At 41.9% G+C, this 17,826-nt stretch overlaps 1 protein-coding gene across 2 annotated transcripts in view; it reads right to left on the bottom strand.

Annotated features, from left to right (window-relative positions):
* Positions 1 to 16,647, bottom strand: part of TM7SF3 (transmembrane 7 superfamily member 3) — a 36,220-nt gene extending 19,573 nt beyond the window's left edge. Inside the window, exons 1-5 of one of the 2 annotated variants that reach the window (XM_032347603.1) lie at positions 16,341 to 16,417; positions 13,461 to 13,479; positions 4,802 to 4,956; positions 3,218 to 3,368; positions 151 to 271 (exon numbers count right to left, since the gene is read on the bottom strand). In XM_032347603.1, coding sequence (XP_032203494.1) covers positions 151 to 271; positions 3,218 to 3,368; positions 4,802 to 4,918 — 389 coding nt within the window. In that variant the 5' untranslated portion in view covers positions 4,919 to 4,956; positions 13,461 to 13,479; positions 16,341 to 16,417. Of the gene's footprint in view, positions 1 to 150; positions 272 to 3,217; positions 3,369 to 4,801; positions 4,957 to 13,460; positions 13,480 to 16,340 lie in introns of both variants that reach the window. The other variant, XM_032347602.1, reaches the window with a different exon arrangement.
* Between the last annotated feature and the right edge of the window lie 1,179 nt (positions 16,648 to 17,826).

Here is a 17,826-nt window from a genome sequence, read left to right as displayed (position 1 = left end):
TACTTACAACGCTGAAATGACCTCCGTTCCAAAAAAAATTAAACCATTTCCGTAAAGAGAACCATGGATTTGGGGAGTTCACTGAATCAACACAACAGCTACTCATGGATGTCCTATAAGCAGTTTTAGGAGATAGGAAGATAGACATACCTTGCATAGCCTAGGTTTGCTGGGGCAAATTTAATAGTTGTTTCAAAGAAATTATATTCCAAGTAAATGTTGGGATCAATATCTAAATCAAACTCCAAATTACAGCCTCCAGGGACAGGATCTGTATGAAAAATAAGGAAGTTACTCAACACAGAATCCTTCTACATTCAAATTGTACTCAGAAAAACAGAACTCTACTCTTGTAAGAACTTTCCATTTAGGAGTTAAATATAATAGAGCTTCTGGTTTTGTAACTACCTCATGAACTGAGGTTAAAGAGGGAAAACCTGACTGAGGTTGAGGGCTCTGGAACAGAGGTCAGCAAGCCTTTCTGTAAAGGGTAAAATGATGAATATTTTAGGCTTCACACACCAGATGGTTTCTGCGGCAACCACTCAGCCTTGCCCTCGAGGCACGAAAGCAGCCATAGGCAAAATGAGCAAAGGAACGTGGCTGTTTCTAGTAAAATTTTATGTACAAAACAGGCAGAGGCTGGATTTGACTTTTGGTCTGTGTTTGTCAACCCTGCTCTAGAGTTGAAAAGGTCTGGAGACGGACATTCTTAAGCTGGTATCCAAAAACGGGCTTTGGAGGTCCCATGAACACCTTGAAATTGTATGCCAAAGGTTGAATGCATGCATTTCTTTTTTTTTTTTTAAAGATTTTATTTATTTATTTGACAGAGATCACAAGTAGGCAGAGAGGCAGGCAAAGAGAGAGGAGGAAGCAGGCTCCCCGCTGAGCATAGATCCCAGAACCCTGGGACCATGACCCGAGCCGAAGGCAGAGACCTTAACCCACTGAGCCACCCAGGCACCCTGAATGCATGCATTTCTTAAGGTGAGAGGTTTTTATTAGATTTCGGGGGGGGGGGGGGGGTGTCTGTGATCCCATAAAAAGAGCTTAAGAATCCAGGGACAGAAGGGAAAAAACAGTGCCAAAGAGAAAAGGAACTCCACTGGCAGTAAAGAAAGGGGTGTCTACTTTTCACATGCTCCTTTAAACTGTTAGAAAGATGACAGGATGCCTGGGTGGCTCAGTTGGTTAAGCAGCTGCCTTCGGCTCAGGTCATGATCCCAGCATCCTGGGATCGAGTCCCACATCAGGCTCCTTGCTCCGCAGGGAGCCTGCTTCTCCCTCTGACTCCGCCTTCCACTCTGTCTGCCTGTGCTCGCTCTCGCTCGCTCTCTCTCTGACAAATAAAAAATAAAATCTTTAAAAAAAAAAAAAAAGAAAAAAAAAGAAAGATGACATCACCCTCAGTGTTGGAGGAGTCTTTGTGCACATAAAAGAGTAAAAATAAAAAAGACCTCAAAAGACTCCCAAGACCATGTACTGGAATAGCATTTGGATATTTAATACAAATTTTACATCCTCTTAATAATGTGGTTAAAACAGCTCTTCTTTTCTTATTAGGAATCCTATTCATGACCTTAAGCATGACAAAACTTAGAGAAGTCACTTAACATGCATTCGATTCTATGCAAACAACCGTCTAGATAGACCCAAGTGGAAAGGTTAAAATAAGACAGATCTTATCTGGTAAACCAATTTAAAGATCTTCAAGATCTCAAATTGATACACTCATGCAATCATTCCCACAGTTGGGTCCTGGTTTCCATCAATTGTTGGAATTCTGGTGGTGGACGCCCCCTGGCCAGATCTGGAATGGAGAAACCCAACATGCATATCTGTCTCCATCTTCTTCCACACTCTCCTTCTCCTGCATTTACAAATCTTTACCACACCCGAGAAAATGATATGCATTGCAACGGAAGCTCTACTCTAATTCTTCTTTGTACACTACCCTTGATGAAAACCCAAAGTCTGTGGTTTTCTACCAGGTCATTACCTTTTGCTCCCTAGAACACTGCGTAAGAGTAGTCTAAATACCCTCAGCTCACCTTTATTCCTCAATCACCGTAATCAAGTTTTCATCCCCACTGTGCCACTAAAATGACTCTCCCTAAAGGCCACCCTTCACTGCACTATCACATGGACACTTTGAGTCACTTCCTTAACCTCTCTACAACAGACTATTTACACTCCTTACTTAAAGCAGAACCTCTGGGCTCTTCTCTTACCCGCCTGACTCCTCCTTAGTCGTATGCTAATTCCTCAGCAGTTAGCAACGCCCAGAAACAGTGCCTGACACGTGGTAGGCACTATGAAAGTATCCACTGTTGCTTTTCCCCCTAAATCTCTGAGTATACGCCTGGACAATCTTACTCGCTGCCATGGCTTTTACTCAGAACCTTGCAGGTGGATATCTAACCTCAGGTCTCCACTCCATGCCCTGAAACTCCCTACTACACATTTCCACCCAGATGTCCTACAGCATCTCAGATTCCTTTGTCCTAAACCAAAGTCACCATCTTTCCCATCCGGATCGCATAAACTGCTCAGCACAACTCTCTCTCAACCCAATTTTGCATCACTATCTCTTTGCAGCCCAAATGGGAAGCCTATGCTCTTCCCTTTATAATCCATAACCACTGCTCACTGTGTCTCATCAGTGCCACCCTCCATTTTCTCACTCTGAGCCCTTAAAGGTGAGCTGAGTCCTGACCCTGCTATGCCTGCTCCACAACACTCCCCACACCGCTTCTAGAGTTAACTTTCTGACAGAGGAAATGCATATCATTCCTCTGCTTCAAAATTCTTTGTGCTCCTTCAGAATAGAATACAAACCTCAAATTACATACAAGGCCCTTCACACTCCAGGCTTCAACCACACCCCCCATTCTGCCATTCTCCAAATACTCTCAGTTCTTCTACCATGCCTTCTTCTGCCTGGTAAAGTGTTCAGGACTGTGTCTTGCCTTTGTTCCTGCTTCTCCAAGGCCTCCTTAAATTTTGGGGAGGTTAATGACTGCATTCTCCAACACCCCTACCTGGGCTTTCAATCACCATGTAATTCTTTGGCTCCCCTGCTGTTAAAAATTTTTGACTCAATATACTGTATTTGCAATCAATACTTTTACAAGGATTACAGTTTCCCTTAAGTTTTCATAAATAAGTTCCACATTCTGGAGAGTCAATAGGAAGTCGAAGATAGAAAGGTTACCTCTTTCTGAATAGGAGAGTGGGATGGCCATGTTTTGGACAGGCTCAGCGTCTAAAGTCTCCAAGTGCCAAGTGCACATACTCTGCTCTGGTCTAAGAATGAAAACCAGTCCTTTGTCAGTGCCTGTTCCTGAGGTATTGTGAAGGACAGTCTGCAATAAGGTAGAAGAGAGTCATTGTGAATAGGGAGTTGAGCAAAATATTTCAACTCTAGGCTGGATTTCGTCTGTATGTCCTATTCCAAACCTTCTCAAAACAAGAAGGAAGAAACACAGACCTTCCTTAAAAGAATCCATCTCTACACGCAGATGCTCACACATATGCACAAAGAACTATTTCAATACACGATCTTTGATAGGAATAGGAGATGCACAGTTTAATTCCCAAGTTTTCCAATTCCCCAAATTAAGATTCACTATGTCAAGTACTAAGACTACGGTCAAATAACAACACTGAAACAATTCAGTAAAGTGTCCTTTATTGGTGTCATTTTGGTGTCCTTTATTCAAGGAAAAACAACCCACAGATTAGGGCAGTGTAGTGCCTTAGAAGCAGTGAAGAAGCAGCTGAGGGATCTGGGGCAACAGTGAGTTGTATGGTGTTAGAAAAAGCGAAACAGAAACGGGACATAATTGGCTAGGAGGTCAGGAATTTCCTTATAAGGAAGGAGAGCAGGTCCTATTCTCTATGGTTCGTAAAGGAACTACAGCAGAGTTGGAGGATGGTGACTGTCATGTTAGGTTTCCTGGACAGGTGTTTCCCGGTAAGTACAAGCTAACTCAGGTTTAGATTTGTGACATGGAGCAGGCCACTGAGGCAGACTCCATCTTGTAGGTCCAATATACAAATTAACTTTATCATTATGAAAACAAAAACATGAGCCCCTAAAGAATTCATGTTCTGGAAAGTTTCTTTAAAAAACTGAGCTATATGGGGCGCCTGGGTGGCTCAGTGGGTTAAGCCTCTGCCTTCAGCTCAGGTCATGATCTCAGGGTCCTGGGATTGAGACCCGCACGGGGCTCTCTGCTCAGCAGGGAGCCTGCTTCCCCCCTCTCTGTGCCTGTCTCTCTGCCTACTTGTGATCTCTCTCCCTCTGTCAAATAAATAAAATCTTAAAAAAAAAAAAACTGAGCTATAACTGTCATATTATATAAATTATTATATAATATAAATATATATTTTTATATTTAAACTCAATAAACACTATATGGCTGAACAAGGATGGAAACCTACTAAAACATATGCAGAGGTAAAAATCATTAAAGATCCAGAAGAGAAAGTAAAAATGGTGAGAAATCACAAGAAAAGCTTAACTGCGACCAGGAGACGGTAAAGACCATCCTACTCTGAAACATGGCACTTGCTCACCCCCTCTTTAAGTCAGAGGTCACCACACTCAAGAAAGGCCTGAGATGCACACATCTTAGCCAGTCTAAACCACCTACTTGACAGGCTCCAATCTTGATTTTTTTCTTTGAAGGACATAAAGTCACACATAAAGAGGCATCAAATTCTCATGTTTCTACTAAATACAAGACCCCCAAATTTGGAAATGGTGTTTAAAGAAATAACTCTCCGTACTTACCTTAGTAAAAGAAATTGTTGTATTCTGATACTGTGAGTGTATCTGGAAAATAAGGAAAGATGCATTGCTGGAAATATGACGCAAAATGGCATCCTCTGGAGAGGGTCTGTTGAGCATGAAGTATCTAAACTTCCCTACGGAAAATTCAAGAAGACCTGCCATGGGAGAAACGTTTCATTGTGACATTTATACCTGTAATATCAACTTGTAGAAATCACAGACATAAGCATACATGCATTCTTAATTTAATCCTGAGAAAAACCTGGGGAGATAATTATTGCTGCCCCTATTTTACTGATGAGGACAGTTAAGCTTAAGAAGGGGAAGCAGCTACTCAATTGTGTAACTGAGCACTAAAGCATAAGATAGGTGTTTTGAAAGATTCGAACAAAAGAGTACTCAGGGGGCACCTGGGTACTCAGGGGGCACCTGGGTGGCTCAGTGGGTTAAAGCCTCTGCCTTCAGCTCAGGTCATGATCCCAGGGTCCTGGGATGGAGCCCCGCATCAGGCTCTCTGCTCAGCAGGGAGTCTGCTTCCTCCTCTCTCTCTGCCTGCCTCTCTGCCTACTTGTAATCTCTGTCAAATAAATAAAAAAAAATATTAAAAAAAAAAAAAAGTATTCAGGATGCCTTAGATGCCCAGTGCCCAGAGCCAGAACATTCCCCGTCGTAAGCAGCCTTAACAATTCCAGTCAAAACAGAGCCCCAGGCAGTGCCTGGCTGGCTCAGTCAGTAAAGCATGTGACTCCTGGTCTCATGGTCATGAGTTCAAGCCCTACGTGGTATAGAGCTTATTTTGAGGCACCTGGGTGGCTCAGCTGTTAAGCCTCTGCCTTCAGTTCAGGTATGATCCCAGAGTCCTGGGATTGAGCCCCGAATTGGGCTCCCTGCTCGGCAGGAAGACTGCTTCTCCCTTCTCCCTCTCCCATTACTTGAGTTCCTTCTCTTGCTTTGTATCTCTCTGTTAAATAAATAAAATCTTTAGGGGCGCCTGGGTGGCTCAGTGGGTTAAGCCGCTGCCTTCGGCTCAGGTCATGATCCCAGGGTCCTGGGATCGAGTCCCACATCGGGCTCTCTGTTCAGCAGAGAGCCTGCTTCCCTCTCTCTCTCTCTCTGCCTGCCTCTCTGTCTACTTATGATCTCTCTCTGTAAAATAAATAAATAAAATCTTTTTTAAAATAAATAAATAAATAAATAAAATCTTTAAAGCGAAACTTTTTTAATTAAATAAACAAAACAGGGTGCCTGGGTGGCTCAATGGGGTAAGCATCTGCCTTGCTCAGGTCCTGGGGCCGCTGCCCCGCCTCCCCCTTGTACCTGCACACACTTTCTCTCTCTCTCTCTCAAATAAATAAAACCTTTAAAAACAAAAACAGAGCCCATGAATTTAAGGGTTTAACAACCCTAAGAAAGCACTAACAATTATGAATACACTGATATTAAATACAGAACTTGATCTAGTGAATTCTGAAGTCAGCCCAGCCCAGAGGGATATGGGGGCTTCAATTTTATCCCACCAGTTATAAGCTGTGTGATCTTGGGCAGGTTACTTAATCCCCTTAAAGCTCTATTTCTTCATCTGTCAAATGAGTCTGTTATTACCTAGCTTGCAAAGGAAGGTGCCATCAACACTGACAAAAAATGTCTCAGTGCCTACACCATATACTTCACATGCAGTCCTGAACCCTGGGCATGCTGGAAAAAGGAGCTTTTGGTTCAAGAATCAAGTTCAAAGTCCACACGAGTTTTACAACACCTCATCTAAGCCTTTGTCATCTGTCTGCTTGCCTCCCTTTGTGTTTTAGTCATCCACGCACTGTGTCTTTCTCCCACCTGCACCCCAGTTCTTTCTTTCATCAACCCAATTCTCAAACAATCCACTAAATAGGTTGCTTTTATGTGTGTGGTCCTGGATGCCCGTCCCATCCTCTACCCTGTAGCTGGCATCTTTCTGCAGAAATAACAGAGGAGCTCCCACACATTACATAAGCAGTCCTTAGGAGTGGGGGTGGGGCAGATTTCAAGTCTAAAAATAGAAAAAAAAGATTTAAATTTAATAAAATGAAACAGTTGGGAGCCTGGGTGGCTCAGTGGGTTAAAGTCTCTGCCTTCCGCTCGGGTCGTGATCCCAGGGTCCTGGGATCGAGTCCCGCATCGGGCTCTCTGCTCCTCAGGGAGCCTGCTTCCTCCTCTCTCTCTGCCTGCCTCTCTGCCTACTTGTGATATCTGTCAAAATAAATAAATATTAAAAAATAAAATAAAATAAAATGAAATGAAACAGTTGACAATAGATTGTAAGTCCCACTGTGGAACTATCATTTTATTTTGGAAGGAAATTAGAGTCAGTGGGTGGTAAAGGAAAATACTCCAGACATTAAACTTCAAACTCATTCTTATGTATTATTTCCCAAACAGGCTAATTTCCAACACCTTTTTTTTTTTTTAAACACAAATACTCCATCTGGATGATTTTATTTTATTTTATTTTTTTAAAGATTTTATTTATTTATTTGACAGACAGAGATCACAAGTAGGCAGAGAGGCAGGCAGAGAGAGAGAGAGAGGGAAGCAGGCTTCCTGCGGAGCAGGGAGCCCGATGCGGGGCTCGATCCCAGGACCCTGAGATCATGATCCTAGCCGAAGGCAGCAGCCCAAACCACTGAGCCACCCAGGCGCCCCTCCATCTGGATGATTTTAAAAAGACTATGAACAATGGTTAACCAAGAAGTGGAACAGAATAAATGAATAAAGCTAGGCTGAGATCAAAGTTCACTCTGCCTAAATTCCCCAAACTTCGTGATGCCGTTATATTACCTTCATTATTTTTTTATAATTGATTATAGAAAAAAAAATTACTGGTGGCTACAATTTAATTTCTGAAACTCCAGGGAAAATTTTAATTAGTGGCAACAATGACAAATGAAGATGGTATATTTCCTCCCAATTATGTAAGCAGAAACACGTTTTATCTTTTTTTTTTTTCCCAAAGATTTTATTTATTTATTTGACAGAGAGAGATCACAAGTAAGTAGATAGGCAGGCAGAGAGAGAGAGAGGAGAAAGCAGGCTCCCTGCCAAGCAGAGAGCCCAATGCGGGACTTGATCCCAGGACCCTGAGATCATGACCTGAGCGGAAGGCAGAGGCTTAACCCACTGAGCCACACAGGCGCCCACATTTTACCTTTTATGTAAAACTAAGCTCCAGCCAGAACAGAGGTAAAAATATTAGGAAGAATTTAATAGACTCTGGACAGGGAAGTCCCTTTTTATAAAGGGAAACAAGAAAAACACTTCTACATTTTTCAGGCTTTCCCATCATCATGATTATTTTATTAGGGAACCAAATTATACATAAAATTAAGTAAGTCTCATTAAGTGGCACTAAAAATACTGCATGTATCATACTTTAATTTTGGTCCCATCTATCCTCAGTTTCCAAGGTTTAAAAATACCCACAAATTCTAGTCTGCCAATCTGAAAGCAGTATGTTTATTTTCCTAGGAACTAATTGGTCCTTTAACTGTCCATCCTTTAACTGTTCAAAGCACTAAGCTCATTTTTAATTTTTCACTGCCTTTTCTAGTTATATTTTCAGTCTTTTTTTTTTTAAGTCTTCTCCTCTTCTTCCCCATTTTCTCTATTTGACAAATATTTATGAAGTTCTTATGGACCAGCTGTTCTGCCTATTGGGTACTGTGATCAAAACTGGTTCAAATGTATATGTGAAGGCTGTCCAAGATTTCTATAATTCTCACTAATTTGCCTTTGAGTATATCTTAGAAACTGTTCAGATAATCTTGTATGTTTATCCCCCATTACAAAGACCTTGAATAAAAACTCTACCCAGGGCGCCTAGGTGGCTCAGTGGGTTAAGCCTCTGCCTTTGGCTCAGGTCATGATCCCAGGGTCCTAGGATAGAGCCCAACATCAGGCTCCTTGCTCAGTGAGAAGCCTGCTTCTCCCTCTACCTGACACTCCCCTTGCTTGTGGGTGCGCTCTCTGTCTCTCTAATAAATAAAAACTCTTTAAATAAATAAAGCTATCAACTAGTTAAGTCTTGGTGTCAAGGTTTTCTTAATCTTCCCGTAACCTATCACACAGGGGTGAAAGTAAATTGCAACTCAAAAATACATGGAGAACCAAAACTTTCAGTGTTTCAAATGACAGTAAGGAAGAAGAACCATAGAAATTAAAACACAGGGGCACCTGGGTGGCTCACTGGGTTAAAGCCTCTGCCTTCAGCTCAGGTCATGATCTCAGGGTCCTGGGATCAAGCCCCGAATCAGGCTCTCTACTCAGCAGCGAGCCTGCTTCCTCCTCTCTCTGCCTGCCTCTCTGCATACATGTGGTCTCTGTCAAATAAATAAATAGATCTTAAAAAAAAATTAAAACACATTATTAAACTGGTAACTTAAGGTAAGTATGGGTATTGAAAGTAGGTATTACTGCGAGTATATTTTAAGGGATTTTTCTTTTCTTTACACATTTCACAGTTTATCAAATTTCTATAATGATGGTGAGATGTTCTTACCAAAAACTGAAACTGTACAATTTGGAAAAATCCTCCATTCCTGACAGCACTCAAAACACAGATTCTACCTCAAGTCTTCATCTCAAATTTATAAAAACAAGAACACAGATAAAATAAGAACCTAGACAAAATGATGATACTCTCTCAACACTTCCATCACTTGTTTTCTTTTTCCCTTAAAATCGTAATATTTTTCCAGATAATACATAACCTTTATTATAGAAAGGTAAGAAATGCAGAGAAAATCAATACCCACAGCAAATATACTCTGCAGGAATAATCAATATTAACAGTTTGGCATATATCTTTTAGGACTTTGGCAGATATAATAAATATTTCTACATACAATGGAAAAATATAAATACATTTGGTATAGCCCATTTAATAGATCTTAGATATTTCTGCATATCAACATAGATAACTCTAGCTCTAGCATTTTACAAGTTACATAATATTTCATGCTGTATGTAACCATATTTTTTCAACAAATCCCGTACTGATGAACATACCAGCTGTTACCATTCCAGCATAAAAATAAAGAAATAGTTCTTTCTGTAAAAGAGTCTACTAGAAAGCATACATACATTTCAGGCAGTAAAACCTATCTGAGGTTTTTCCTGTGACAGTGTAACAGATCACTTTTCATCCTAAATGGTTAACTACCTAAGAAGTCCTGCTCTCTAAGAAAATCAGAAATGAAAACAAGCAGTCCATCTGAAAATATATAATGATTAGGATCAAAACATTAAGTTACAGTCTCTGCTTCTAAATTTAAGAAAAGCACCTGGCTACAGCTTTCACTTATTAATTCCTGGATTTCCAGAAGCTATGTGAAAGATGATGCCTCACTAACCCTTTTTCCCCAATCAAATACCTGTAGCAGGAACCTGGCAGATACAAGATAATAAAAGAAACCGTATCCACGATTTGAAAACCTGATCACTTTACAAGATAAGTAGGGGTTTAAAAGCAGTTGCCTCTGGGGGTGTATTTTGTTTTATTTTTTTATTTTTTTATTTTTTTTTAAAGATTTTATTTATTTATTTGACAGAGAGAAATTACAAGTACACTGAGAGGCAGGCAGAGAGAGAGAGAAGGAAGCAGGCTCCCCGCTGAGCAGAGAGCCCGATGCGGGACTCGATCCCAGGACCCTGAGATCATGACCTGAGCCGAAGGCAGCGGCTTAATCCACTGAGCCACCCAGGCGCCCTCTGGGGGTGTATTTTAAACGATTTTTTTCCCTTTTCTTTGCACATTTCTTTACTTTTCGAATTTCCTACAGCACTCATAAGGTGGCCTTATTGGAAGGAAATCTAATACAGTGGTTCTCCTTTCTGGCTGTGCATTACAACAATCTGGAGGGGCTCCTTAAAAACTACTGCTGCCTGGGCCCCTATCCAGACTGGTTAAATAAAAATCAAAGGGGCTAGGGTACAAGTGTCAGTTAAAAAACATTTATTGAACATACATACAGAGAAGAACATGAAGTTTACATGGTAGGTGAAGAAAGAGCATTCTACCATCTTAGAGGTCTGTGGTCCCTTTCAATCACTAAGCCTTCCCTCCCGCCCAGAAATACCATGATCCTAACTTCAAACACCACAGATGGGCTTTGCCCATTTCTGAACTTTAATTAAGTAGAATCACAAAGGATGAATTCTTTTGTGTCTAGCTTTTTAAAAATCAATAGCATACCTGTGAAATTAATCCAAGCTACTCTTAAGTAACCATGACTTACTCATTTTCATTGTTGTATACTTCATAAAAGGAATATACCACAGTTTACTTATCTTTTCTTCTGTTAATCAACATTTGGATTACTTCTAATATGAAGTTATTATGAGTAACTCCAAGCAATTTTTTGTACATGTCTTTTAGTGCACATACGTACACATTTCTATTGGATAGAACCCACGGGTAGAATCATCGGGTAATAGGGTACACTTACATTCTGCCTTAGTAGCTACTGCCAAACACTTATCCCACATGGTTTTGCCAATTTATACCCCTATCAACTTGTGGAAAAGTATTGTGGTTGCCCAACTGTCTCACCAACACTTGGTATCATCAGTGTCTCTGTTGGATGCGTAGTAGTATCTCATTGTGATTTCAATTTGCATTTCCCTAATCATTAACGAGGTTAAGAACATCTTGTTTTGTTTATGAGCCATCTGGACACTCCCTTTGTAAAAAGGTCTGTGTTCAAGACTTTTGCCCACTTTAAAAACAGACTGTCCTGGGGCACCTGGGTGGCTCAGTGGGTTAAAGCCTCTACCTTCAGCTCAAGTCATGATCCCAGGGTCCTGGGATCCAGCCCTGCATCGGGTTCTGTGCTCAGTGGGAAGCCCGCTTCCTCCTCTCTCTCTGCCTGCCTCTCTGCCTATTTGTAATCTCTCTCTCGGTCAAATAAATAAATAAATAATCTTTAAAAAAAAAAAAAAAGACAGTCATGACTGTATTTTAGTTCTTTATACCTCACTGATATGAGCATTCTGTCAGTGTACTTCTATTCTGCTAGCTCACCTTTCCACTCTTACTACCTTTAGATTAACAGAAATTTTAGTTTTAACTTTTTTTTTTTTTTAATCATTTATTTGACAGAGATAACAAGGAGGCAGAGAGGTAGGCAGGAAGCAGGTTCCCTGCTGAGCAGGGAGCCTGATGCGGGGTCCGATCCCAGGACCCTGAGGATCATGACCTGAGCCGAAGGCAGAGGCTTAACCCACTGAGCCACCCAGGCACCCCGAAACTTTAGTTTTAATGTAGACCAATTTCTTGAGGTTTTTTTATGCTTAGTCCTTTTTGTGTCATTCTAACCCAATCTTTGCCAACATATCCTAAGATTATGAAGACACATTCTCCATGTTAACTTCTAAACCTTTGTTTTACCTTTGATATTTAAGACTAAAATCAATATAAAGTTGATTTTTACATATGGTGTGAGGCAGAGGGTCAAGGTTCATGTTTCCATATGCATACTGAGTTGACAGAATACCCTTTATTGAAAATACCACCATTTCCCTACTACTCTGCAATTTCAGTTTTCACATAGGTGACCATATGTGTTGGTCTGTTTCTGGGCTCTTACTTGTATTCCAGTGGTCTATTTGTCTATCCTAACACCAATATTGCATTGGTGTCGATTTTGTCCCAAATTTGTTCTTTCTCTTCAAGACCGTCTTGACTATTTTGGCCATTTTTCATCTCCATATATATTTTTGAAAGCAGCTTGTCGATTTCCACAAAATAAGCTGCCAGCAATCTGATTGGAATGGCAATGAATGTATTAATTGAGGAAGAAATGATATCCTTATAACATAAAATTTTCTAATTTATGAATCTGAGATATCCCTCTGCTTACTTAGTTTCTCAATTTGTCTCAAGAATGGTATATGGTTTTTCCTGTAAAGATCTTTACATATTCCATTATAATTACCCCTAAATATTCTATGTTCCTTGATGCTAACAGAAATTCATTTTTTCTTTTACATTTCAATTTCTAATTGTCTCTTCAACAAACTGCCTTTTTAAAAAGTTCTCCAGGACAAGGCACCTGCGTGGCTCAGTGGGTTGGGCCTCTGCCTTAGGCTCGGGTCGTGATCTTGGGGTCCTCGGATGGAGTCCCTCATCAGACTCTCTGCTCAGCAGGGAGCCTGCTTCCTCCTCTCTCTCTGCCTGCCTCTCTCCTACTTGTGATCTCTCTCTGTGCATCAGATAAACAAATAAAATCTTTAAAAAAAAAAAAAAAAGTTCTCTAGCTGATTCTAATGTTCAGCCACGTCTGAGAACTCCTAACATGATATCTGATGAATTAGGAAAGGATAAATACATTTTTTCCCATTCTTAGTCATCTTTAACCTAACTTCTGCGTGAAAATCCTTTGGCAGTATTACCTTGGCAGTCTGTTAAATCACTTTGCAATTTTAGAGAAGACTGAATATTCGCCAAACCAGCTGTGGCTACGCAGGGCTTTGTTATAGTTGACACTCTGGTGTCTAGTACAGTACCAATCACATAGCTGGCACACAGTAAATGTTTAGTGAAGGATGGCTGAATGTTATGACCTCAAAAAAGTAATTTACTTCCTCTAGGCCTCAGTTTCCCCAAGGTGAAATGGAAGTCACGTACCTCATACATCATTTGGCTGCTGAAAGTATAAAATAAATAGGAGAAACAAATTTTAAACTGTCCAGCGCTACACAATAAAGTATCATTATGAACTTCTCTTAGCTTCCCAGCATTTCAGGGACTCATCTCCTTACTTAAAAAAGAAGTCAGGGATTCAATATGGCCCTACGAATAAACTAGTAGAAAGAAGGGGACTATACATGTCCAGCATGTCCATCATAAACATCAAAATGAGAAAGAGACTTCCAAGGAGTGACAAGGAAAAATACAAAAAATCAAGACTTTAACACTATAGAATGGCAGAAAATGCATTTAATTTCTACTTATAAAAACAGACAACAGGGGCACCTGGGTGGCTCAGTCCGTTAAGCCTCTGCCTTCGGTTCATGATCTCAGGGTCCTGGGATCAAGCCCCACATCAGGCTCTCTGTTCAGCTTCCCCCTCTCTCTCTGCCAAATAAAATCTTAAAAATAAAAATAAATAAAATAAAACAGACAAAAGCAAAAGAAGACATGTATCCAAACTATACCCTGAAGAAGTTAACAGGAACTTCTCCTCTAAGCCACCTGGAAAAGGATTCACTTTATGAGGCATAATTAGATCTTGTGACTTTGCGAGTGGGAAGGAAAAAGACAGCGCATCAAATGATACTGCAGGCAAATGGATAACATGGAGACAGAGCACTCTGGCTGTGGCTCTCCTCTAAAAAACAGTGGCTCTGCTTTTTCTGCCAAAGGTATTTTTTTGCCATCTGACCCACAGCCAGGAACTCTCTTCTATTTTTCATACCCTTCCTCCATTCCCACCCCAAGTTATTTTTCCTTCTAATAATTTCTTTCTAAAAAGAGCTGACCAGTACTAATCTTTTCCTTTTCTTTCTCAATCAGATCCTAAACTTGAACCGTATAATTATCCAACTCTATTTTTTTTTTTTACTAAAATTTACTTGTTTGTGCTTTGACACAACCAAATTCTAGATCTGTGAAATCTTGTCTTCATAATCCTCTTCAGATGAACTATTAAAAAAAACAGTTCAGATACTTAAGTTGGTAGGCATTCAACTGCCCCTCCCCATATCTTATTTATATCTTACGAATTTTCATTACCCCAAAAAGCTGAAAGGAAACACAGAAATGTACACACTACCTTTTACATACTTTTAAAAGAGATCACTTGCAATGAACCACATGAAATAGCCTGCTGCCTTAAATCCAGAACCAGCAATAACACAAATACTAGAAGGCCCACATGGCATTCTGCTCAACTCCAATTACTATTGTAATTCCATGTAAACTACTAGATATGAATGTAAAACAAGAATGGAAGATAATATTAAATACAAATGCACAGGTTCAGGTCATGATCACAGGGTCGGAGGAGTCAGCCCCACATCAGGCTCTGCAATCAGTGGGGAGTCTGCTTGGGATTCTCCTTCTCCCTCTGCCCCTCCCCACTTGCACGCAATCGCTCGCTCGAAAATAAATCTTTAAAAAAAATAAAATGGATGGGGCGCCTGGGTGGCTCAGTGGGTTAAGCCGCTGCCTTCGGCTCAGGTCATGATCTCGGGGTCCTGGGATCGAGTCCCGCATCGGGCTCTCTGCTCAGCGGGGAGCCTGCTTCCCTCTCTCTCTCTCTCTCTGCCTGCCTCTCCGACTACTTGTGATTTCTCTCTGTCAAATAAATAAATAAAATATTTAATAAATAAATAAATAAATAAAATGGAGATAATATCACCGTTACCTCTCTCATAAGGTTATTTTGAGGAATGAGAATTCACAGAATTAAATGTAAAGCACCATACTAAGTAAAATATCTTTATTGGAGGCCAGCTTTGCCGAAGTGGAAGGACCATGAAAATTAAAACTACAGCCAGACACACATGAATTCAAATATTACCTGTGCCCCTCTTAACTGTTGACCTGTGTAATGAACATCATCGTGGCCCCAGTTTCATCCTCTGCCTTACCATTCTCTGAGGAGGGTGATGATCTCATAGGGTTGTGAGGATTAATTAACAATGCCATGGAAAGCACCTGGCACTTACTGCACACAGTGAAATGTCAGTGCCCTATCATTAACAAGGCTTTTCTCTGCATAAATATAACTGCCCTTTTCAGCTCTGGCCTTAACTCCTGTGCAATGACTCTAAGATTCAGTTTGCACAAAAGCTTTTCTAAGATGAGCAATTAGGAACACAACCACATTATTCAGAAAATACACTGGTTCAGAAGTGCAACTGGTCTCTTAAGCTCAAAATAAAACTAAGAATGTGATTAAGCTCACGGAAAAGCACATGATTATCATCAGCCTAGCACAATTACTGCTTTTTTATGGTTTATATTAACAAACCAGGAGCTATTGCTAAAACGCATTCACCGAGCACATGACCTATACCATCCTAAGTCCCACTCTGGGTTCACTTTTCCTTTCAAACTCCGTAGAGCATAACCAATCTGAAAAGCATCTAGATTCTGGAGTGTAAAAACCCGCAGCAGCTTGGGGGAACATGATTAATAAAGCCCTTCATTCTGCACTAAGTTCCCAGGCGAGTCTCAGATACACCACTTGAGAGCAAAGAAGTGTTTTCATGAGTCAACTTAAACCTACAAACACATGGTTGCTCCCTAAGGGAGATTAAAAACGTGTCTGACCAGGAGAGTTACTTAACCCTTCCCATTCCCTCAGCCTAAAGTAGGTTGACGGTGAGGCCTCCTTGGCAATGGGAATCTCCTTCAGCTGGAAAAGACCCTGATCCACTCCCGCCGGTTCTGAATTCACCACCCGCCCTGCGAAATGCACAGATCCCGAGGTGGACTGCGGACCTGCAAGAAATGCAAAACCAACTTGAGGTTGCAGAACTGAGGCTCCCCTGCCCTTACCCTCGCTGGAATTCCCGACGGTCTCGGCTCCTCCGGCCACGCGGGGTTCGGACGCCAGCACCGCGAGGACCAGGAGCCGAAGGAGCCCCATGGCTGCCCGGGCGGGGCTCTGTCGCCTCACCCGCGCTATCCCGGGGCGCTGGCGCACGGTCCCATCACTTGCCAGGCGCCCCCACTGCACACCTGCCGGCCCCCCAGAGCGGGCGTCCAAGGCTAGCCGCACGCCTGCGCCCCACCGGGAAGTTTCCTGTTCCGGCAGAAACCCCGCAAGCAGACACCGCGCCTCGCCCCGCCCCCTTTACGTCACCGCCGCGGGTCCCCCCGCGCCGCGGGCGAAGGCGGAGGGGCGGGTCCGGCCGGCGCGCGCCTATCTCTCTGCGCCCAGCCGGCTTGCTGAGCGCCGCGCACCCGCGGGTCCTCGCCGCCCGGCGCGCGGGGGGTGGGGGCAGAGGAGACCCCGGAAAGTTCTGTGGTGTAACCCCTACTTCTCAGTTTTGTATCTTTATCGCTTACGAAAACCGCCGTTAGAGTAAAAAATAACTTTCTGTTGCGGCCTAACGTCTCCAGGCTCCTGTTCCCGGGCTTAACTGCCCTTCGCCAAAGGGAAAGACACGAAGCCCGGACTCAAAACCCACGATCAGTGGGCGCTTTCCCTTCGCTGCTCAGGCCGATGTTAGTAGGAAAATGCGGGGCGGGTCGTGTTTCTGTAGTGGTGAGCTCCACTTTTAACAATAAAGTTTCATTTTCTCTGAGCGAAATATCCTCGAAGACTTTAGACCTTGACCCAGCTTGCTCTCTCAAACTTGACACCTGAGGGCTGTTTAAAGGACAGCAGACCATGTGACAGACAGCTCGGGAACGCATTGAGTAATTGGGTATGGAGACTCAGTTATTTGGGGGAAGATTGCTCTGTTTTCTTTTGCCTGCTCTTTAAACTTTTCATTTAGGTATTTTAATGAGCAACTATCTTGAAAAATACACATTCGGTTATTCCACTATTAAACTAAAACCAGTAGCAATCACCGTAATCTGAAAGGGCACAATTTTTTTCCTGTTTTCCCTCTACTGTCTCCTACATGTCCTCATTCCTGTAACTCTCAGTAGATGAAATCCCAGGATGATGGTAAGAGTGGTTATAATAAGGGTAACATTTGAATCAATGGGTAGATTTATTTTATCTACCATTCAGTTACCAACCATTGATGATAACTGAATCATCAAATGAGTTAATCTGATGACTGATGGCACCCTGTTGGGGAGGCAGTATTAGAACTCTTATCTCACCCTAGCAAAATGAAATTCCAAAGTATTCGTTAAAACCATAAGAGTAGAAGAAATACGTGATTCTTATTTTTTAGGGCTTTATTTGTTAGAGAGAGAGAGAGCAAGCACGAGTAGGGATAGAGGCAGAGAAAGCCGATCAACCAGACTCCCCGCTGAGCTGGGAGCCAGAGGTGGGGCTGATCCCAGGATGGCAAGACAGGAC

This window comes from Mustela erminea, chromosome 6 (assembly GCF_009829155.1).
Source record: "Mustela erminea isolate mMusErm1 chromosome 6, mMusErm1.Pri, whole genome shotgun sequence".
Taxonomy (NCBI): domain Eukaryota; kingdom Metazoa; phylum Chordata; class Mammalia; order Carnivora; family Mustelidae; genus Mustela; species Mustela erminea.
The sequence above is the reverse complement of the archived record's forward strand: the minus strand, read 5'-3'. Positions and strand labels throughout refer to the sequence as shown.